Source organism: Notolabrus celidotus, chromosome 10, assembly GCF_009762535.1.
Source record: "Notolabrus celidotus isolate fNotCel1 chromosome 10, fNotCel1.pri, whole genome shotgun sequence".
Classification (NCBI taxonomy): domain Eukaryota; kingdom Metazoa; phylum Chordata; class Actinopteri; order Labriformes; family Labridae; genus Notolabrus; species Notolabrus celidotus.
This window is the reverse complement of record NC_048281.1, coordinates 6,499,239-6,524,356: the sequence shown is the minus strand read 5'-3', so window position 1 is coordinate 6,524,356 and position 25,118 is coordinate 6,499,239. Positions and strand designations below refer to the sequence as shown.

Below are 25,118 nucleotides of genomic sequence, written 5' to 3'. Positions count from 1 at the left end.
GAGAACCTAAATACACAGAGTAATCAACACAGGTGTGGAACACAGGACACAGGTGAAACTAATCAGGGTAATCAAAAAAAGACGTGAAACACACAAGGGCAGGAAGTACAACTAAACTGGACACACAGGGATCAGAACTACAAAATAAAACAGGAAACACAAGACAAGACTAAGAAACAAGAAAATACAACAAGAGACAGATCTCTTGAAAAAAACTAAACTAAACATTAACGCATGACATGTGTGTATGCAATAATGTATGATTACACTCTCTGCTTGCCTTTGAATTAGATGAGTTGCATCAATTTAATTTGTCATTGGCATATAATCAATCAGTTCATGTAATTAATATCCCTATAAGTGGAAGATTGGGAAACTGATTATATGGCCATATTCATTGTTCTGAGACATTTGAAAAAAACAAAACAGACCAATCTGACGTAAAGTTTCCTTTCTGTGTCTGTACAAATGGATGATAGTGCTACTTCAAAGGCAATTTTTCAATGCTTTATAGGTCATTTTACACCCCAGTGAATAACTATTTAAATATCAGCTTCATAAGTATTGACACTATATATAAAGTCTTGTCATATTTCAACCTAGTTATCACTGTTGAAATGAAGGAAGGAAATTGTTTCCCAACCTAAGCTTCGCTTTAGATTCTGACAGAAGCCGGGTATGCTCTTCCAACTGGGAGACATCTTGCCTATGGTCTAGCCTTGAAGAAAACATCTGGACGGCACTCTAATTACACCAGTGTTTTAAGGAGAACATGTGCTGCTGTGATGTGGCAGAGTTATCCAGGGTTGCTAACAATCTCTGTATCCACAGTCAACCCTTAAAACCAAGTCCCTGGACACCCAACTATCCAAGTGTTAAATCCTTATATTTGTCTGCAGTATGTTCAAAAGTTTAAACCATTGTATTCAAATCTCTCCAGTGTTTAGTTTTTTGGGGACAAAGAGGTTAAAGGTTAACATTTACATGATTGCAACTAAAAGTGAATGCACACCAACAATGGCTAGATCACCCTGTGGAGGAGTAAGGTGTGTCACTATGGTAGTTGTAGTCAGGGCATACCTTCTGCACCAGTTTATAGTCGACACTGTAAAAGGCGATATAGATGCATATGACTTTGAAGGGTTTTGAGCAAAGCCAGGACACGTGGCTCTGCGTCTGCTCCTGATAGCACACCTTGGATGGGTCAAAGCCGCACAGGGCAGTCTTCTTGTTGCGGTCCGTCTTCTCGTATTCAATGCGACAGTTGAATGATTTGGTGTCTTTGGTCTCTAGCGTGGACTGCTGGACCATCTCAAACTCAACCACCTTGGATGGCGGCACCAGACTGACTGACACGTTGCCCAGGCCGGTTGAGTTGTGGCGAAAGTAAACGCTAAAAGTGCCATTCCCGTGGTCCACGATCTTCCCTGTAATCAGCAGGTTCAGTTTTACAGTCTTGATGTTGGAGTGAAAATCTCCCCACCCGAACATCTTTTTAAACTTGCCAGTCTTGACGATGGGCCTGCGTTTAGTTCTGGCCTGTGCACTCTGAACATCTGTCTGGTTAGATAACCAGTCCCAGAAGTCCTCCATATTCTGTAAATATGTAATTTCCCTCATGTTGCTTTTGAACCCAGGGGAGCCCCTAGCGAACAAACGCAAGGGATTGAGGATTCGTGGACTGGCCCCCATGGGAGAAATCTTCTTTGCATTATCACTGTCTCCCCACTCAATTAGCTCTGTGGCTCCTCCATGTGCTTTTCTGCATGTGACCTTTGAAGAAAGCAGAGGAAAGATGGACAGAAATCAGTCAGTGAAATAAAACCTTAAGTGACCATTACTAATATATTACCTTTTATCAATGCTAGTTAGTATTTGTACATTAAATGTCTGGCTGGTGAAAGCGCAATAATGGAGTGGTGCACAAAATACTGTAAAAAAACGACAGTAAACATAAAGAAAACAGCATTTCAGAAGGAGAGGAACATTTCTGACAACAAGCAGACTGCTGATGGAGTGCTTTGTCCTTGAAAATAATACAATTTATAGAAAATTACAAAACAAATAGCCACTTGATTCATTTTCACAGGAATAAAGCTACTTGCCTCAAGACAAAATGCAGCAATTTCCCCACTGAACATAAAGGTTTGCCAAATTTGGTTTCAAGTGTCAATCATCTAGGCTCCTGATTACAACAACTAGGAAGCAGATGTGGAAACTGAAGTAAAAGTGTTGCTGTCAACGTATATAAACGTTCAGGTGCATTGGAGGAGTTGTGTCTTTGTGTTTGATGGCTAGGTTTGACATTTTGAGGAATACACTTATTTCCTTTCCTGGCAACATTTAGATGTTATGACATCCATGTTAGCAAGGGGCTGTTAGGTTTATTCTGTCAATAGGTGGAATTAAACTTGCCAACCAGCATCATCAAAGCTGGCGCAGGCTTAGACCAGCTCTTAGTTATGCTGCTTACTAACCCCTTTCATTCTCCCTCCTTCATCCCTGCTGCTTTCAGCAAACGTATGAACACATTTGTCTGTTGTTTATGTTGACTACAACAGAGATAATTAGCTAAATCTACACGGACACGCTCGAAAGCAGACGGATACATTCAACTTGCTTGTCATACTTAAAGTCTCTAAAAGTAGTATGGGAGGTAGAGCCTTCAGTTATCAGGCACCTCTCCTTTGGAATCATCTACCAGTCATGGTCCGGGAGGCAGACACCCTCTCTACTTTTAAGAGTAGGCTTCAAACTTTCCTTTTTGATAAAGCTTATAGTGAGAGCTGGATCAAGCTTAGATCCGCACTTAGTTATGCTGCTATAGGCTTAGACTGCCTGGGGAACTGGCACACTGACACACAGGGATCCTATCTCAACCCTTCCGCCATCACTTACTTTAACTCTCCCTGTCCCATTACAATAACTAACCATAGACCTTTCATGAGTCCCTGAGCTCCCTTGTCTCGTAGGTTCCTCTGAGTCACTGCCATAGACAACTTGCTGCTGTGGACGTTCTAGACTCGGTGGCAACAACCATTACTAATAATAATACTACTATCCGTCACCCTCTATCTCTTATTCTCCTCTATCCCTCTTTCCAACCCCTACTTGGTTGAGGCAGATGGCTCTCTAACATGGGTCTGGTTCTGCAAAAGTTTCCGCCTGTTAAAAGGAAGTTGCTTGATTTATTATTTTTTATTTATTTGGAACATTTTCTACTCATTTCTATCTTAACAGTTGCCATTTCCCTGTTAACCCCTTTAACAAAACTCTTGTTTTTAAGAGTTTAAGGAAGCCTTTTTGTCTCTGCTGGTTGAGGATGCCAGCAGGCTTGTGCAGTATTGAGAATGTATACATTCAGAGCAATAAGAAACTGAGATGAAAGAAAATTGGGGAAAGGTGGTTATAAAGGATTTTGAACATTAGTTGGATTATTTTTTAATTACTAGCCCTCTTACACTCCCACTTCACAATACGAATCATGTCAGTTTCTCAATGCTCAAAACAAGAAATGCTCAGCTCAGTCAGGGGATCATTTTTCATACGCTGTTAAACTCTGCTTCATTTGCATTAAGCTTCTAATAAAGGATGTCTTGTCTGATAACGCAACAATGAAAGCCCTTCTGTGTTTAACATGTGAGCTGGTTTCACAGCAGCAGTTCTATTCTTAAATGTGCCATACGACACAAACTTCAGCTTGTAATGATCCACAGTAAAGTGTGAGCTAAGTGCTGATCCAGATGCACCCGTGAACTGTGATCCGCTTTTGCACCTTAAAGCCTTTTAGCTGCAGGAGTGATTCCTGGTCCACTTCAGATAAAGTTAGAATGATTCAGGGCAATGAGCTAAGCTAGTTTTATTAGTAATTAGTAGTGCCGGCTTTCCTCAGGCCTGGTTACCGGAATCACTGAGGAAAGCAGATGTTGAAAGCACTGAGCAGTGGCTGTTTGAATTCTCTCTGAACCGCTGCACAGTATTTCCAGATTAATTATTATTTCGCCTGAAGCCTAACGAGGCACATGTGAACAAGGCCAACAAACTAGCTCTGGCTGCCGCAGTTTGTTTTGTCACAGTAATATCCTGGTGAACTTTCCATTTGACATGTAAAAATCGCTGCATACGTCTTCATCTTTGCTCCTGTGGATCTTATCATTGCAGCTGGATGTTAGCTACTTAGATATTTCATGTGAAATCCATGTTTTTCTTTTTCACAGACAGCGTCCCATCCATTAGCCATTAACATGTTTAATTAACACAGTCCTTCCCTGTAAATGCAAATGAATGAGGCAACACTGTTGTGTCTGGTGTGTAGCTCATCGCATCTACATTCATTTAACCAACTAATTCCTGTGGCAGTATTCCCTCACTGATACTGCCACTTAGTAATACCTCTTTGAGCTCAGCTGTTAATTTGATTTGACTCTTACAACACCACAATAACCGGGGATACTGAACATAAAATCTGCGGGACTGCAGGCTCCCAACAGGATCATTTCATCTCTGCTGTGAACAAAGAAAATGTGGCACTCTTCTTCCCTCCATCCCGAGCTGTTATATCCGTTACACATTAGTTGTCATGCTGCACAGCTTCAGAGGTGAACCCAAATTTTGTATTTCAGTGTAAGTCTCAGGTGAGCTTTGTATAGGATGATTATAATGGAAATGAGCGAGGAGTTTAAGTATGATGAGCAACTGGGAAATTGCTGTGACAACAAGGGGATCAGCAGAGGGATATCTAATACTTAAATGCCCCAAGAGAGATGAAGCACTGGGAACTTGAAAGCTTGCACTGACACAGGCTTTGGTTTATTCCTCTCGCTCTGTCTCTCTACACATACTAAGCAACAACACACACACACACAGACTTATACTCCCCGTTTATACAGGCAGAAGTGGTGTCTCTGTGAAACAGACTGAGAAAGACAAGTTTTTGTACAAGACACTAGAAAAAGAGGCAAGGTCTAATGAAGGAGAATCTACAAAAGCTTAATTAAGATTTCTTAATCTGTGCTTCTATGCTAGAGGCATTACGGGGCAACTTGAAACAAGACATTATTATGATAATAACTGCAGCATTACAGAGTGGAAAACACCAGACCTCATTCCACAAGCATATCGAGTAGAGTAGAGAGGCTTGGAAAAGAAGCTAAGGTGGGTGAACTATTAACGCTGTCATTAGTCTTACCAGTATGATCCACCAGCATAACAAAAACAGTAAAGTCTGAATGACAAAAAATTTTCAAGACAATTTTGAGCTGATTCTGTTTGATATTTACTATTACTATTCAGTATCTCCAAATGCAATGTCTGAAACACACACCCTCATACTCATGCATTATAAACAGTCTCCATAGACAGCTAGTTATAGTAAAGGGAGGTTGCTTTAAATGTGAAATGTTAAATTTAGATGATGGCTGAAATTAACAAAACAGCATTTAGAGTGACTAATTCCCCACTAGGAATATTCAGTGTCTGGATCTGATACAGTAATATGTATTAGATAAGGCCACACACCATATATTGATATTAATAATGCAGTGCTGAGCGTATCTGTTTTAGCTTGTTAAAGATATATTGACATCAGTTTTAAAGTCTGGTTAAAATGTACTAGCCCCCTTACACTCCCACTTCACAATAAGAATCATGTCAGTTTCTCAATGTTCAAAACAAGAAATGCTCAGCTCAGTCAGGGGATCATTATTCATACGCTTTTGAACTTTGCCTCATTTGCACGAAGCTTCTAATGCAAAAATCTTCAAATGCAACGTCTGAAACACATCACCATGTACTCATGCATTATAAACACACTCCGTGTAGTAAAGTGACATTGCTTTCACTCCAGTTTACTGTGATCTAAGCCCATGTAAATGTTAAATGTTAAATTAAGATGATGGCTGAAATTAACTAAACAGCATTTAGAGTGACTAATTCCCCACTTCAGGGAATATTCAGAAGCTGGGTCTGATACAGTAATATGTATTAGATTAGGCCACATACCATACTGATATGAATTTTGCAGTGCTCATTCTATCTGTTTAGCTTGTCAAAGATGAATTGGCATCAGTTTTAAAGTTTGGTTAAAATGTTTATCCAGTTACGGCAAGAAAATACATTAAATTATTACCCGGCTCTCTTAATGATCTTCCGGTTGTGTAGGATGCTTGATTCTGATTGGTCAAAACCTCTTGACAACGGTTGTAAACTTTTACTAATATGAGCATCACCAGAGGCAAACTGGTCACACATCAGTTCCGGCACATTTTGCTTCTGCTTGTTGACACCATAGACCGTACGGTGAGGTAAAACAACATGGATATTTACATCTTGGATCCTGTCCAGCAATCAAAGCAACAAGGGGTCTTGTCCACTCTGTCGGGATTCTATTTCCCGTAACTACCTGCTAACCATACATTACCCCTTACATAATGCTTTATAGAAAAAGGATGAAGAATAGATATGGAATACTTCTGTGCCTTTGTTTCATTGAAAATTTAAGACGTTTTTAGCTCTTATAACTACTGGTTCACTATCAATTTTGGTTGGCTGTGTATCCACAAGATACCATTAATTTGCTATTTCAGTGTGTTTTTTGGCCAACAGATTTGGAACAATGAGCTTTGGAAAGTTTATCCTCCACAATATTATTTACCTACTTACACTCAGTCCAGCTGTTACACACTGGCTAGTTGCTCTAATTTCAAAGAAGTAATTGTATGTAATTCATGCCTAAGGTAAACCAGGGTAAATTACCCCAGTATTTTCAGCCCTTTATAGACTTTTACATCACATTATGTTCCAACTTGGTCGAGGCAGATGGCTGTCTAAAATGAGTCTGGTTCTTCTCGAGGTTTCTGCCTGTTAAAAGGAAGTTTTTCCTTCTTGCTGTAACTAGCTAAATAGTCAGTCCCTCCAGGATTTCTCGGGGTTTTTTTGTGATTGTTGCGGCCCAAATAGCCTGAATTTGCTACAGCTTTTTGAAAAAATTGCGGTGAAAGTTGCGATTTATTTTTTTTTTTTGCTTTTTTCCCCCCAATAACATCTCAGGGGCAAGTAAATACACTAAATTACAGATGTTTTTAGAAAACATTCTTGATGTGGCCACTGTGACTGTGTTTTGATTCTCTTGATTCACAGAAAAATGCCATGAAAGGGCTGTATTTCACATTTACGACGGTCCCTGAATGTACCTCGCAGTGACAGAGGCACTTGACAGGCAGTTCACGCACTCTGAAATGAATCTGCATCTTTGATGACAAGGAGTTGATCAAAACTTACTCAATGTGTCTGATGTATCACCAAACTGGAATAAATCAAGCTGTAGACGTGGAGCTTTTTACGGTAACCACGGCAACAACGTCAAACATCAAACAGTAAACAGACCTCCCCCGGTTGTGTCTCTGTCACTAACGCACACCGGGGGTAAAATCATCAATGAAGATGAGACAGATGCATGGAGGTGAGGAGAGCTGGTTCATAAAGCACACCTGCTGCAGGTATAGACCAAGCTAACACTGAGCCCCTCAATCTATAAATAATAACGTTGTCATGGTCACTTGTCCTGCCTGATGTCCGCTCTTTTCACCTGTTCTCTGTGCGTGTTTTGTTGTTGAAAAGTGCCGATCAAGTGAGGACTTACGTTTATGTTCCTAGGAAGTGAAACTGATGACAAAACCGATGACGTACAGGGGCTGAGGTTAAGGTAATTGGTCAAAGTTGCGGGAAAGTTGCGGTGATTGTATAAAATTGCAAGGCCGCGAAAAAATCGCGCTGATTGGTTGAATTTGCGTTGATAGTTGCGATCGCGAAATCTCAACTCCCTGGAGGGACTGAATAGCGCTCATCTTTGGGGTTAAAAATAAGGATTAAGACACGTAAAAAAAAATCTGCTGTTGTTTCATGACCTCTGTTATAATTCAGCACATGGTTGCTGTGGATTCAGCTCTGGTTGACTGACTGTAATCATTCCAATTCACTGAAAGATTTTCGGTTAATTTGACGTCTATCACTCAATCCTTATTTGTATAGCGCCAAATCACAGCAAACGAACAAACAGAGCAGGTCTAGACCGAACTCCATGTTAAATTATTAACAAAGACCCAACATCAAGACAGGGTAAGATCCAGTCCCCTCTTACAGACAGGATCTCAATTTAATCCACCATGAGCAGAGCACCTCACTATTTGGCTGGTTAGAGCGGCAAGGAAAAAAGTATTTTTCACAAGCAGAAACCTCGAGCAGACCCAGACTCATGTTAGACAGACATCTGCAATATGAAAAATGTGCTCATAACTCTTAATCTGGGGTGCATGTGACGAACATTTAATGTGAAGAAGAATCCAGCCTTGCTCAAGTATTTTGACAGATGTCTTCTCATCCTGCGCTAGCCTACTCAATACAAATTAAACCTCATGGTAATGATGTGATGCAGGTTTTCCTCAGGTTTTTCGAACACATCTGTTCGCAGTTTCACCTGTGGAAGTGATATCCAGTGGAGATGCAGAAAAACCTGTATTGCTGTGACCATAGTCATGAAAATATCAGCATCACTTTCCTTTGAGCTTGTCATTCCCTGTCCTCTCACTATCAACACTTATGCGAAATGTTCAGAGAGCCAGATGGTGAGAGTCTGGTCAGGTGTAAACCTACAAAGGTATTAACAGGATGAGTTTTGAGGAAGGCTTGAATCAATATAAGACCACATAAATGCATTTTATTGGTACACAATGTATGTGTGCATTTACACTATGATCCGTGCATCTCACCATTACTAAGCACCAGGTTTACAGCTCTCAATATCAAAGTCATCCCAATATGTAGATGATGAATTGAGCCACAAATACAATACTAAATCCTTGATGCTTTAAGTGGGATAGTTACAATATTAGCGGCTGTTGTCTGTTTCATTCTCACAGAGGTCAGGTGGTAATGGCCTGGAGGATTATACTGGAGTAGAATAGATACGCCACATGCACGCACGCACACACATACACACGCACGTACACAGACCATAGCTGTCCGTGATTGGTAAGGGGCCCCTGGTGTGGATTTTCTGTTGCGATCAAGCACATTGTGAAGCACCTGCCATGTGTTTCCCTGGACGGACTCTGATTAAAAGTGATGGCTCTGGAGCGTGAGGCTGTTCCAGCGATCAGAGCACCAATCTATTTTTCAGCCGAGTGTAGACTCTTGCTCTGGGCTGCTTAAACACCTCGAGGGCCTTCTCTCCTGGAACCAGTTCAGGGGGTGAATCATTACAAATGATATACCCCGTAACATCAGGAGGGGGGCGGCTGAGGAAGGATGCAGGGTAAGAATGTTTTGAATGTGAGTAAAGCCACTTCACGTCATGTTGAATGCTTGAAAGCAAGAGGCCGCAGTCAATCTAGCTCTGCAATGACTGGTGGTCTTATGCCAACCATGCCGGCTGAGCTGCTCTAATATGGTGTTGCAATAACGCTAGGTAGCAGACAGTGGTCAAGCCTCTGTAATTTCCATGAGATGTCCAGATTTTTAGTACGCAGAAGCGCATCAAGTTAATGAAGCTTCAAGTTACAGAAAATTAGCAGAGAAATGAATTGAACCACCAAAGTGGGGTCAATTTGCACAGATAAATCCATGAAGAACAGTGGAGTGCATCGTTGGAACTGCTCTGCTTGCACTGATGAGCAGGTTAATTGTCCATTTTGTTTATTGTGAGGGAGATGCCTGAAACCAATTTCCACAGACCCATATTCCAACCTTATGTGCAGGGGACAAAATCAACAATGGAAATCTCCAAAAGCGATTATTTTAGCTCCCTGATACGGAGAACTTGGTAATGAGGATGACGCAAAGGCTCTAACGCAGACAGAGATTCCATCTCCGCCATCAAACCAACAATGTAGCCTTCCCAGCAGCTCAGAATACATCATAGATGTGCACAATGTCACCGGCTGCTAACTGTAAATGCACTTTAACAGCATTTCTTCACATGATCCAGAAGCCAGATGTCTCTTTCTTCTTAATAACTTTCAAGAGGCTAGTTCTGGTCATCGTGGCAATTACCTTTATGTCAGGCCTCTAAAAGATATGTCTACCCATGGGACAAGCAGGCAGCCAGCTCCATAATGCTTATTACTGATAAATGTCAAGGCAGATCCTTACTCAGTGTGGCTTGCTCATGCTCAATACTCTGTATATTATTATTACACACATCAAATCTAGTTTGCATAGCAAGATTTATGAAGCTCTATAGACTGAGAGAAGCCACAAAGTCACCCGATGACCATATCATATTGTATTAACGCAAGTGTGTGTAAGTGTTTCAATGTGTGTGTGTGTGTGTGTGTGTGTGTGTAAACATGTCAGAGTGGGTGTAAGGGATACAAACTACCTGTGATATCAATTTATTGTAACTGTAATGTGAATGAATAACACAAACAGGATCTATGAAATTAAATAGGATTGTCTTTGTGTGTTTTTTTGCTTGTTTGTTTTGTTTTTATTCATTTATTTATTTAATTTTTTGGGAATTAAGATGACTAACTATTTGAATCACAGAATGTACTGACGTATTTAGACCCTTGCACACTCAATAAAATATAATAATACAAAAATAAGAATCTAGCATGCATAACAGGCGGCATGTAAGAAATAATGTATGTAATAATGTGATCTGGTTGAACGAATCAGGACTGAAGAGGATGATCAGGAAGCAAAGCAGGGAATTAGTCTCAACTTGCAGTGGTTCCAACGACCTGATCACCTTAAATTATCCCCTTTATTACATGGATACTTACCCAATGAATCAATAATTTTACACCAAATATTGATTTAAAATTGATTATATTTGTATCCACAGTGGGTCCATATGCAGCCCTCTTAAAATGAGCTAACTTAGCAGCTATGCCATTGAACTGATCAGTTCTCAAAGTGAGGTTACGTAGCTGTTATTACTTACATCAAATTGAACATTTGGTCTAACAGAGTAACACAAGGTGAAGACTCAGCGCGGCTCCGGATGCATTTTCTGCCAGGTCACTGTTAGAGTCTGTGATATTTTCCTTTTCCTTCTATCAGTCTTTAAACTCTGCCAGGTCCCATACAGTGTTCTGTTAAATGTTAGGGTGCCACCAAGGATTTTTGGGCCCCATGAAAAATATCAATACCAACTCACTACCAATGTTCTAGTATTTTTATGGCTCCTGTCAGTCATGGGTCCTTAGAATTATCCTAACTTTTCTCACCTATACTGATGATGACCCTGATGATATGTTGAATTCACGTGCCAGCTTCAACTTTTTAGATTTCTCTGTTATATCCCCCAGTTTTTGTCTTTGACCTCTCCTGCCTTTCTCTGCTGTTTCTATCTCTATTATTTTTTCCCCTATAAACAAAATAGACACTATCACTATCATCTCTCTCTCTCTCTCTCTTAATCTGATCTACCCCTCCTTCCAACTCCAACTCAGTCAAGGCAGATGGCTGTCTATCATGAGTCTGGTTCTGCTCGAGGTTTCTGCCTGTTAAAGGACGTTTTTACTTGCTGCTGTAACTAGCTAAATACTGCAAAGTGAATTGCTCATGGTGGATTTGTATAACGCCAAATCACAAAAACACTGTCTGAAGACTCTTTTACAAGCATAGCAGGTCTAGACATGCAATGCTGGTGTGAAGCTATCCTCTCTTATGAAGAAGTTAAAGGACAAAACAAATTTTGATAAACACAGAGAACATTAAGTAATGCTTAATTGCCTCTTCAAGATGTTATAAACATGCAGACTACTTTGGTTCTCTTTTTTGTTTTTGCTCTGATACAGAAACACAGGATTTACTTTATAGCAGCCTATTTTTTCTCATATGTGGCAAAATATGATCTAACTGCTAATGATGCTGCTCTGCACTCTGTTATTTGAATTCCCTAAACAGCCAAATTTGCACCACTTAACCTTGATACTGCTGACATAGTTAGAATATTTTTGGAATTTCTTGTCATTGTTTTTCTGATCTTGCTCTCTCTTTTTTCAATCCCAGCCTCACTGACTGAAACCTGCCACACATTCAATGTTGTTGTTTTTCATTGGGAAGCTTCACTGCAGGAATCCCACACACAGATACTTTCCCTGCAGTGTAGAAGCTGCCAGCATAGCAATGTAAAAACATGCTTCAGTGTTACCAAATAAGACCGATTTCAGAAAATCAAACCACACACAAACCTGACGACACAACACTGCCGCCTAGCAGAAGATCCAAAATAAAAGCTTCATAAAGCGATACAGATATCCCAACCATAGTCTATCAGTACTGACTCCTATGGGTTATAGCTGGACTGCCCGCACTTAAAATGTTGGAAAGGCAGTTTTGGAGGCCATTAGAGATTTCACAATGCTCAGAGACAATGCTGAGTCAGTCTATGGTACGGACAAGCTAAGTTGCTATTGCTAAGTCGCTTTATGAAGCTTTTATTTTGGTATTTCCTCTAGGCGGCAGTGTGAATTTGCATATTAGCTAAATATTTAGGATCACAGATCAGCATTTAACATTCAGATTTAATATTTAACATTTAGATTTAACAACCAACATTCAGATTTAACATTTACATTTTACATTTATCATTTAGATTTAGAATTTATATTTATATTTAACATTTATATTTAACATTTATACTTATATTTAGCATTTGAATTGAGCAAGGATTGTAACTTAAATATATTTTTTCCACAACAAAATTAAATGTGAAGAAGATCACAAATAGTTCTCTAAATGTGATTAAAAAAGTGACTTTTAAAAATGAACACTATGTTTTTATGACGTAGTATCATTTTGGGAAGGAAAACCGTGGATCAAATTTTTTTCCCTGCTTTAAAAATACCTAAGAAACATAATTCTATTATGAAATATCATTTCCAATAAGGTGTCGCCTTGTGAATTTACTGCAAGAAATTTGATTAGATTAGATTTTTACCAACAACAGTGGTGGCAAGGCCAATAGGGTGAGCATGGGGTGAGAGTTTGATGTTGTAAACCTTGACGGAAGGGAAATGTAAATGCATTGATGTCGGGTGTTCAGTGTTAGCAAAGATCCCACTAGGAGAGAAGAAGGAGAGCGAAGGGAGGCTCTGTGACGAGAGCCTCCAGGTAATCGGCATACTTGTGTTATCTCAGCACCTGCCTCAAGTGACAGCAGCAAAGCCCTGAACACTTCACTTTTAGGCAGGCGTTACCTTTCAACGCATCATCAGTTTCATAATCCCCTTACATGGTCAAAGCACCAACTCCTGTGCCGGCTCCTGACACCTGCAGCACACCTCTGTATGTCTGATAGCAGGGATTCAGGAGGATAATGCCGTAAAGCACATTGGACTGAGTGTAATTATCATTTTCTTGACCACTTTTTGACACTGTCTTCTTTCTACAAAGATGTTTACAGGCTTGTAAAACTTCCCGAGCAGCATGTTCTTCTGAAATGAAACATAAGGGATGTGCATTCCGTTTTTCCACTTGCATCTCAGAAAGATGTAAAATGCTAAGCTTTTTTGCATGACATCTTCAATTTACTCTTTTTCTTTTCTTCAGATCTGTGCTGCAAATGATACACATATTTCATTCAAAAATGTTTTTGCTTCTGAGTCTGTCCACCAAATTTGACAGAACAGCCGTTTCTGTTTTCAAAGCAGATTGCGCCTCAACTGATTTCTCGAAAGCAGCTCCCTTTGAAGAAGAAACAAGAGCAGGAAAGACATTGCCTCCTTTCTCTCGGAGTACCTCTGAAGACAGGTACTTCACAAGACATACAAAGAAGGAGGGGAGCTGACAGCGCTTTGTTGGGGCTGTAAATGACAAGCTGAAAAGAAAGGCCTCAAAGCCCCAAGGCAAAAGACGAAATGCAAAACTGAGAATAATCAGAAAGGAGATTTATTGTACTTGTTGTAAAGCTGTCACACATTGCTTTTTACAAGAAAGCAATGCAGTTTTAATTAAAGAGGTCAATCATTTTACTAAGCTTTGACATAAAGTGTGATTGTCTTCTCCAAAGTACTAAGCCAGGTGGTAATTAAGAACCTCATGTGTCAGTGTTTTGGAAATACACATTCAAAGGAAATGTGTATTTATGACATGTGAATTTTGAAGTCCTGACATAAATGGAGAAATTGGGGCTGTACAGCAAAAAAGCAACCTTTTCCCAAGCAGGTATCCTATCATCTGACAAGATTAAGGAGGAAACCTTTACAAAAGCAGCCCGATTCTTTGTTGTATTTGGAGGCAGCACAGCGGTGATGCAGACTGTAAAAGGACCGCTAAAAAGGAAGGTTGTGCATCAGGGAGTGCTGGCTGTTTCTGACCCTGCAGAGTGGTAATGAAAAAGCTATAAGGTAGCCGAGCCTTCAGGTCTAACACCACCTCAGGCTGCACATCGCCCATTAAAATTCATAGCTGTGGACCAACATCAGGAAACTCAACATCATATAAAACATAATGTTTCCTATCAAAGCCGCCACAGTGGGTGTTCTTAAAGACTTCACTTCATTCCACAGATTATTTTACTTAATCTGTTACAGTACTGGTTTATTGGGCAGCCAGATTATGGTTTTTGTTAATACAAAGGGCAGTTGACTGAGCTCCATTGTCTCATAGGGTCCTCAAAGCCTCTGCCGTAGAAGGCCTGCTGCTGTGGACGTTCCAGACTCCACTTGCTACAGACGTGCAGGACTCCAACAGCAACAGGTACCATTACTACTACTACTACTACTACTACTACTACTACTACTACTATCTGTCTCATCACTATCATCTCTCTATCTCTCTCTCTCTCTCTCTCTCTCTCTCTCTATCTCTTATTCTCCTCTTTCCCTCTTTCCAACCCCAACTCGGTCGAGGCAGATGTCTGTCTAACATGATTCGGGTTCTGCTCGAGGTTTCTGCCTGTTAAAAGGAAATGTCTTGATTTATGACTCTTTTACGACATTTTCCCCTTTAACCCCTTTAACGAAACTTTTGTATTTAAGAGTTTAGGGATTGCTGTCTAACATGAGTCTGGGTCTGCTCAAGGTTTCTGCCTGTTAGGGTCCGGGAGGCAGACACCCTCTCTACTTTTAAGTTTAGGCTTAAAACTTTCCTTTATGATAAAGCTTATAGTTAGATCTGGCTCAGGCTTGGACCAGCCCTTAGTTATGTTCCTATAGGCCTGTCTAACATGAGTCTGGTTCTGCTCGAGGTTTCTGCCTGTTAAAAGGAAGTTTTTCCTTGCTGCTGTAACTAGCTAAATACTGCGAGGTGCAATGCTCATGGTGGATTGAGAGATCAGACTGCGTCCTGTCTGTAAGAGGGGACTGAGTCTTATCCTGTCTTGATGTTGGGTCTTTGTTAATAATTTAACATAGAGTATGGTCTAGACCTGATATGTTTCCGTCTTGAGCTAATATTTGTTGTGATTTGGCGCTATATAAAAAACGATTGATTGATTTATTGATTTATTGATTTATTGATTTATTGATTGGATCGCACCTATCACTCATCTGTAACATATTTCTCTCCATTTCAGGACCGTAAATCATGGATTTATTGCCTTAACACTCAGTTAGGATTGATGATTGGGGAAGGATTAGGTTGCAGGGCTCTGCACTGTCAATACAGCCTATAGTGCTCCAAGCTACATTTGAGGGATAATAGGCAGAAATGACAACCTTTCCTTCAGAGGTCTGAGACAACATACAGGCTGAGGACTGCAAATGCCACAGACAGTATTGTTTATGAGGGATTATCTAGTCAAGCCCTCTGGCTAGAAAGATTGTGGCCACTATGTGAGCAGATAAAGATCAGCACTATGTAAGCTGTAAAACGATTCATACAAGGCCTCTTTCCCCTGTCAATCCATATTTAATCAATCTCACAGACATTTCTGCGCTCTTCCTGACATTTCCTCACATATTTTTCTCATTCCGCTTAAAATTTCTCTGGTGGGTTTTTGAAGACTTAAGTTCCACTCTTCTTTTTTTTTCTCTTTTTCTAACAAGGCAAATCCTGGAAGAGGTTGATGTGAAGACCAGGCAGAGCAGGGGATGTGAAGAATATAAACACAATTTTTTTATTGTCCAGTGGGAAAAGGGGGGGTACAGGGGGCTGGGCGGTAGGGTCTGTAAAAGAGACGAGGACCTTATCACAGCCCAGCAGCTCTGTAATTCGCCGCCATGATAAAGTGGCAGCGCGGAAAACCTTACAAGGCTGGCACAATCCAAAGACGGATTAGGTTTTTCTGACATAAGCTTCCTGAAAAACTAATCAATCAGCCCATGCAGTATTATCAGAAGCGTGAGATTAAAGAGCTGCTCCTAATCCTCCCACTGTACATTTTATTACACTTCCCAGTGTTAGTTGCCTTTAAATATACAATAAATAAATAATAAAACCAAACCTAATTGAGCATGGGGAAGGGGAAATGGGTTAAAGAGCCCTCAGAGAGGGAATTTATGTGGAATTTGTGTTTTGTTATGAAGAAAGGGATAAAACTGTTGTCCTTGCCAGGGCCCCTTTTGACTTTGAATAGAGCCCTACTGCCTCACTCTAGCACAGCACAGAAACAATGCACGAGAGCAAATCCTCCAGATTCTTACAATAATATTAGCAACTAAAACAGAAATACAAATTCATACTCTCATGTTTCAGTAATTTATCCCTTCTGTGGATGAACAGATGAATCACCAAGGCACTAATGTTAATAAATTAATAAATAACTTTTGAAATTAATGCTAAGTCGTATGAAAAATGACTTGTAATCCCTTCAAATCAGTGCACATCAAAGTTGCAGGGATGAACTTCAAACATGAAATGCAACCAGAGGACAAGCTTGCTAGTAAACAGCTAAGCTTTGTCTTTTTAATGCGTCACACCCTTCTATCAACATGCTAGGCTTCATCCCTGCTCAGTCTGACCCGTGGTGACATTTACAGATGCTGAGGAAGCAGCTAGACATTCAGCCCAGATAACTTCACATTTTCAATCAGTTCTCACTTTAGAGAAAAGAAACAACCCGGTGATGAACTTTTTATATTTCCTCACACATACACTTTTACTGCATGTAATCTGTGGATGAGAGGGCAAGCAGGGAGCATGGCTCTCAAAGTATGTTTCATCTTCATCTACATTGTTCTGCTGTCATTGCACGGAGGATAACTACAGCAGATGTCATGGGTAAGAAATGGATTCTCCCAGGATGGCTTTGACCCTCTTATTTGTCCCTGGGGAGTGGCACAGATGCTGGGCCAGGGTTACACTGCTTGATTCATATTCTGGGTATCGGTGTGTAAGGAAACTCGAGAGGAAGAATTTTGTATTTGATTAGGTTTGTTGAGTCAGATAACTTGGCCACATGTGAGACTTTAGACTGCAGGGGTGTTCAAAGTGAACCTGAGTCCATAGCGACTGTTTTGGCACGTCACCTCTGTTATGTCCTTACATTTTCACCCATCAGTATAACGTTCTATGAAGCGACACACAAAGAAAAATTAAAGACTTTTACCACTTCCAGAAGTTATTTTGCATAATTCATGCTTCCAGTCAGTGTTAGCTAGCATTTAAGCATTTTTTACTCTCAGGAAGGTGAGGGAATATTGATAAGGACTAATATGTTCTCCGTCAGACCATATCCGTCAGTGGTGGGTCTGCTGGGAGGGGAAGCCACAAAGGCATAGGAAGAGAGGCTCTCCAGGGAGGCAGCCTCTCTCCTCTCTCTAGAGGCAGAGCTCCCAAAAGGCTCAAAGGCTGATTACAACGGCAGCCGGGGCAGACAGCTCTTTGCTGCTTTGAGGACAGCACAGATGTGAAGAGTTTCTTCAATCGAATGGCATTTACTCTTCAGGTCGGATCATAATAAGAGTGTGCAAAGCGAGAATGATCACGATAGAACACTCACTTTTAAGGAACATCTGTAACTGTTAAAAAAAACATAAAAAAGGGAAACAACATTTAAATTTCCCTAAAGATTACAGTCTTTTGAGAGCTTACTCCTGCAATAAAAACGGAATTACTCTACAATAAGATTACGTCCAGAAGCTTAAGACAATCAGTCGCTGGTAAATACTTGATATTTTCCTACGTATTTGAAAGGACTTAGGAGTTTGGAAAATTGTAACAGTTATTAAAGGGGTACAGTAACGCATTTGAGCGCAAGTTTCTCCTGTTTTTTCCTCTTTTTAATCCTGGCCCAATCTTAGCACAGCAAATACACTTTACAGGGCAACATGTAATCAAGATGTAATCTTGTTCAGGCCTAGATTCAAAAATGGAACAATTGCGCACTGCAAACATGTTGGTAAAACAGCCAAATAAATAAGAGGTATGTAGTATTTTGGTTTTGCTGTGCCTTAAGTGACAGAAACAAGGAGTGAGGACTATGGTGTAAACAGAGCCCACGTGGAAACAAACAATGCCTCATTGATCCTTCATCTAGATTCAGGGAACACTAAATATATTTTAAAGCTATATTTTTTACTTTTGAATAATAACTGATACTTTAAAATGGCATATGAAAGGCATGTGAATATATGGTTTCACATATCCACTTAGAATATAATGTAAATTGTGAGCTTTTTGTGAAAATTCAAATGCATATTGCACTATATCCAAATACTTCCTAAGTCAAAATACTATAATAATATTGGCAGATATGACATTACAGAAATAGTCTGTAGATGAAAAAGTCCTAGTATGTTATTCAGAATTAAATCAGAGCAACTCTATCTATGCTTATAAATACATATATATATTGTGGCTGTATGTGGAATTATCACCACATTTTAAGAGGAGATCATTTATTTTTATTAATGTCAATAAAATCTTCATTAATCTAAATGGTTTTGCTATTTTTTGAATTACATAACAATGAAGTAATACAATTCTGAGCTAGTATTGTCCAACAAATTAGTTTGGTGTATTAAATAAAATGTAATGACAGAAGTTGAATGAATTGTCGTCATTGGCATGCTGTTGTGAGACGTAAATCTTGCGTTTCTTGAATTGAATTATGCATATTATCAATTCCTTAAAAAACAACATAATTTATATAAATGTTTTTATATATTCAGTGTAAATCAAACATGGAAAGACTGCCTGTTGTAGGGGTCAGCGGGTTTAGTAAAAACATGGATCAAGGAAGCTCATTAAAGCCACTGTTTCTAACTTTCTCTCTCCTGGTCAAAATGCATCCTCTATATATTTCCTATAATTTCATTCAATAATCTCACACCTCACCTGATGCAGGACGAAAAGAAACAGGATTGTTTGCAGAGCTCTCATCTTAAGTGACTTCTCGACTTATTCAAAATGAGCAGCGTTTAAATCCTCTCTGGGAGATTTGGAGAGGGACAGACGAACACGCTGCTGAAGCATTGCTGTGATCACCTGTGAATTAAGTGGAAATACGCACGTTAAATCACTTGAAACCTCTCCCGTGTTAAACTCTGTAGGAGCTGAGGACATTCAAATCATATTTAGTGGAAAATGGTTCTTACCGCTTTTCAAATGTAATACCTCTCTTGGTTGGGTAAGGCTGTTGGACTCATCCTTGTTCAATCCACCTTTAAAAATACTTCCAAAAATCCTCTCAAGCGTTTCGGTCTCTTAGGATGTTGAGTGAATTTTTCCTCCGCGGATGGGACACTTTGGATATTTCAACAAACAAGCTACATTGAGTGGCTCCGTTAAAATAACTCCTCTAAGTTGCGCATCAAGCCAAACTGAAATAAACTGCTTTCCTCTATTTAATCCCTTGTTTTAAAACGTCGGTAGTGGATGCATAAAGTAAAGCCAAGTGAGCTCGTATCTCAGTGACGGGACTGCGGTCAGTCAGTAAGCAGTTTGCTCACTGTGCGCTCACTTCAGCTCGACTTGCCTTCAGTGCGCAAAATCTTCCGCTGCGCGTCTGGAGACTCCAAGGTCGGCGCGCATCCGTGCATAGAGTCAACCCGAAGATCTGTCTTTGAAGGCTTAGCCCCTCCGTTTAGAGGACAAGTAAGATGCTTAATGACACTGTTATCATTCTTCCCCCTTTTTCTGCACCACGTCAACGTGTTAACCCTTTCGACATCTGGGCTGAACTGATAGTTCTCAGTGTTTTATGTGTTGGTAAGAATTTTTGCACAAAGCATAAAAACTACATTCTATCACGTTAAAGTTTCCATGGTTTTTACAGGGATACATTGTGAGAAGCTCTTGAATGTCTTTATAACATTTCTAAAACTTTTATATCATACCTTTTCGGTTATTACAGATCACCGAGAGGACATTTGGATATAGCCGGTGCATAAACACAACGGTGAGTGATCTTTATGAGACGCATCAGTCTCGTCCACACAGATAGTGGAGATAGCGAAAGGTCAAACGTTGTGCTGGTTGAAACAACATTTCCTAATGTGGAAAGGGCTTTGTCTTAAAGATTCATGTGACCCTAGCACCACCATGTGGTTACAGTCAAATATCTCACTTTGAAAAGGAGTGTACAGACGGACTGATTTATCTATTTATGATTTAACCTTTGTGTCTTGTATTTCAAATAATCATATCCTGAACAGATAAATGTGTATGTGTACATTTGCTTCCATGGGTGTGTGACAGAATACATTGATTTAGGACTTGTGTAAGAGACAATATAGGCAGATTATAAAGGTGTACTAATAACACTTCTATTACCACTACTACTAGTATAACTACCACTAATAACAATAATAATAATAATTGAAAATAAATAAATAATAATGATAATATTAATGTTAACATTCAAATTAATAATAGGATTATCATTATTACACTAATAATAATAATAATAATAACAATAGTATTAAAGTTAATAGGTATATTTTATTAATAATAAACTTCATTTTAATACATACAGTAATAATAACAATAATAACTAAAAAATATATATAACAACGATAATACTAAAAATGATTACAATTATAACATTCATAAATATAATATATAATATTCATTTTAACAACAATAATAATACCATTAATGTCAATATTATTATTATTATTATTATTATTAACAATAATAATAATAATAATAATAATAATATAATACATACATAACTTTTGTATGAAGCACATCAGAAACAGGTTAAAATAGTGCTTTACAAATAAAAACAATTGAATAGTCAAAAATAAGCCAATAACAATTACAACTAGGCAAATATCAAATAAAACAAGCTTTAAAACGAACCAAACAACAATAATAGTGAAGACTACACAGTTAAAATAAAAACAGGATAGAATACTAATAAATAAGATCCAATGCTTCAATAATGTCTGGTAAAAACTCCACAAAAAAGTGAAGAAAAAGCCAGATGAAGAAGTGAGTTTTAAGAAGGGATGTCAAAGAAGACACAAGAGAAATGAGACACTAAATGACAGTTCTAACACTGAATAATATCTATTTTGCTGTACCTGTAGACTTTTGGCTTACAGGGTCTGCTCTTTTTGCAGAAACAGATTAAAAAAACATCATCAAGATTCAAAGTCTTCCATTTTGCAAAGTAACCATGTGTTTCATATCCTTCCAGTAGGTATGTCATCTTGGAGTTGGCAAAAAAAGGGGATTTATGTCACTGGTATAATTAGTAATTCACACACAAATTACACATTACAGCACAGATGAATTAAAAAATGTGGGTTTGTTCACAAACGTTATAATAAGGGTTAAAAAAAACTTTAAAAATACAACACAGACTCAGGAGATTTTACATCCTAAATAGTTTTCATCAAAAGCAATCTGAAGTTATTTGCTCACCTTAAGTGACCCTCTCATATTACACAGTGTACTTTCATTAGCCGTTTATTCAAGGCAGAATTTCACAACCAAGGAAGTACGCATAGCATTTTAGGGAACTCAATTACCGTCACCATTAGGAACTTGGCCACATCTAATCTGATATGTTTCAATAAGTGGGTGAGAGAGGACTGAGTACACATTGCCCGGTGCACAGTCATGCTTACAAACTGTTTTATACAAAGCTTAACAGTGAGAGGCACACCCTCTGTAAATAATGAACCCTGATATTATGTTGAATTTTTTTGCAGGACCTCATTACACTGAACTAAATAACCCTGAACTCTGATACTGTGATACTGATACCTTGATACTGTAGTGCTTATGACTTATAAATTGCATTTTATTTCTATAAAGATAAAAATGATGATGTAACCTAATAAGATTGTGAAACTGACACATTTTCTCATTGGTTGTCTGTAGATAACCTTTATAAAAAATAAAATGATTAGGGATATCAGTCTGAACAGAGAGAGCTGGTTAAAATGTAACCTAATTAGATCTCAGCCTGAAACATTGGGTTAGTGATAGACAATATGTAGACCAAAGGAAATTTCCACACATGGGTTTGACGGCTTTGGCACCACCATCTGGCTATACATATATATAGAAAGAAAGAAAGAAAGAAAGAAAGAAAGAAAGAAAGAAAGAAAGAAAGAAAGAAAGAATACATATATATATATATAAGTTCAGTTTAGTTTAGTTTACACTACAAAAACAAAACAAAATAGGAGCAACAACATAAGAAGAAAAAGAAAAAAAAGAAGAGCAGTTACAATACTGCACATGACCAGCAAAGACCTAAAGTAACTCAAAAGCACAGTCGTGCACTTAAGACATTTGACAGTAACAACAACTAAATCAGACATAGAGTGTGCTCTTACGCTGTTGAACAGCATTTAACACAAACTGAGCAAACTGGAACTCTTTGTGAGTAAACAGGTTCTGAAGTCTATCTTCATCAGACATGGAAAACAAATCAGAACACTTTTCTGATATTTTGTTGAAAAGGAGGCACCTGAGATCATGATATGATGGACAGCAGAATAAAAAGTGCATTTCATTTTCAACTTCCTCCAGATCAAGATAGATATATAGATATAGATTAAAAAAATCAAAATAAAGAAAAACTTTCTTTTAACAGGTGGAAACCTCAAGCAGAGCTAGACTCATGTTGAACAGCAATCTGCCAAGATCGAGTTTATAATGGAAAGGGGATATGTTATGGTCCTGATTTGTTGTGTGATTTGCCCTAACCCTCTCTCTCTCTGCCTGCAGGTTGCATGGGTAGGGGCGGGGCCGGTCTCCTCAGCAGTGAGGCTCATCAGGCACACCTGTCCCTGATCTGCTCATCAGCACTGGCTTCTTAAGCCACCACCAAACACTCCTCCAGTGCCAGATTATTCCTCTAGCCACATGCTCCATGTCCCGTTGTAGCCTTGCTCCTGAGGAGATTCAAGCCACGCTTTTCTGTTTACTTATCTCGAGTTGTTTCCAGAGGATTGATTCCTAGTTTTTGTTTGTGAGTTTTTGATAGAACCTTTTTCCCCTTTTGGGTGATTTTGTGTTACTCCTAGTTTTGTACTTTTTCTCAGTTGTTTTTACCCGCAAGGCGCTTTTTGTTGAACCTTGGTTTTTGCTTAATAAATACTTTTTCCCTGTACTCTGCATTTGGGTCCTAGTCCTTTGCTCAAGCCGTAACAGGATAGAGGAGACACAGGAAAAGAGAGATGGACAAAGACAGACAAGAACACAGTCACGATCACAAACACAAACAAAAACAAGAACAAGAAACGCAATGACAACGGAAATAGCTAAGACAGACTTATCTTTACATATACAATATATATAAATATATGTCTATGTTAAAAAAATATGTAAATTGGGTGATAACTGTAGCTTAAATCCTTAATCTATGGTGTGTATAATAACAGATAACATATCATACTCTGCTTGTCAATATTATAATGTTAGTGTCAAATGTCAAAGCTAGTGGGTACTGAGCGATTACCTTGGTTAGTAGGCCAGTAAAGCACACTGCCATATACTATATTGACATTACTTTGTGTACTTTTACAGGGATTCCAGCCATGTCTGATCGCAGACCAAGAAAAAATGTACACATGAAGAAATAATCATACTGATCAGTAAATACAAACAAAACAAAGAAACATTGGAACCCAAATAAAATAACTTCATTATGAATAAACGTAAACCAGAAATATGGGAGGACATCACTGACGCCATCAATGCCAAAGGAGTGGAGCACAGGGACCTAAAGGATGTCCGGAAGAAGTGGAGCGACTTGAAATGCAGGCAATTGAGGACTTTCCCCGAAATGTCCCCACAGGAGGTGGACCTAAACAAGACATGGGGCCATTTCCATCCCTCGTACTTGACATTGTTGGAGAGGACTCCCCCTCGGTCATCTGCATTGCAGGAGGGGTTGAGAGTGGAATGGCAGAGTCCCCATCATTCCCAACATCAGAGGCTTCTCCATTAACATCAGCAGCTTTTCCACCAGCAGCAGCAGCAACACCTCTCCCTGATACAGCTGCACAGCGACTCCCCTCACCTGCATGTATGTTCGCCTCAGTATCCCTCGAACCCCCTGAGCCCACATGCAGTCAACTGATGTAGACAGCAGTCAGTCCACACTGTCCTCCCAGGAATGGTCCAATAGCAACCCACCACCAGCCAAGCGTGCAAGGGGCAGCAGAAGGCCGCTTACTCGTACCATAGAAGATCCAAGCAGAAAAAGAAAAAATGTAACTTGAGAAAATAAAATTAAACATTGAAATCTATAAACTCTATAGACCAAAGCAGTTGTGTTGTAATTGATGATATGTAGATCTTGTGTAGATCTTGCAGGGATTAAAAAATGATTTAAGAGTCCAAAAGTGTAGTGACTTATAACAATATTTATTTCACACAGATTTTGTATAGTTGATATTGTATATTGATCAGTTGTAAAGTATCATATTTAAGTTACATTGGATTATTCTTATTACTGTAATTATTATTATTTTTGTTGTTGTATTTTTATTCTCTATAATAAATGGTCTACAGAATAAATGCATTGCACTAAAACATTTTGGTGATGCCTGTCATTTTATGAGGTTTTTGATTCCAAACTCATCAAAAGTGGGATGCAGTAAGGTAGGGCCGGACAGTGGCAGCTTCGTTCGGCAGGTGGTCCTCATTGCAGAAATGAATGTCTGCACCCTTTCTGAGCCACAACTGACAGACACCTCTTAGAGTAGTTCTTTACAAGGTTGGCACATGTCCCTTGAGGGATTTTGTCCCATTCTTCCAAT

The 25,118-nt window shown here is 39.1% G+C and overlaps 1 protein-coding gene across 1 annotated transcript; it reads right to left on the bottom strand.

Annotated features, from left to right (window-relative positions):
- Nucleotides 1-434: 434 nt before the first annotated feature.
- On the bottom strand, nucleotides 435-19,902 carry LOC117820428 (neurexophilin-2-like). Its single transcript, XM_034694187.1, has 3 exons — nucleotides 19,488-19,902; nucleotides 19,228-19,377; nucleotides 435-1,773 (listed from the first exon to the last, which is right to left on the bottom strand). The coding sequence occupies exons 2-3, from the start codon at nucleotides 19,270-19,272 to the stop codon at nucleotides 1,027-1,029; spliced, it is 792 nt and encodes a 263-aa protein (XP_034550078.1). The 5' UTR covers nucleotides 19,273-19,377; nucleotides 19,488-19,902; the 3' UTR covers nucleotides 435-1,026.
- Nucleotides 19,903-25,118: the final 5,216 nt, after the last annotated feature.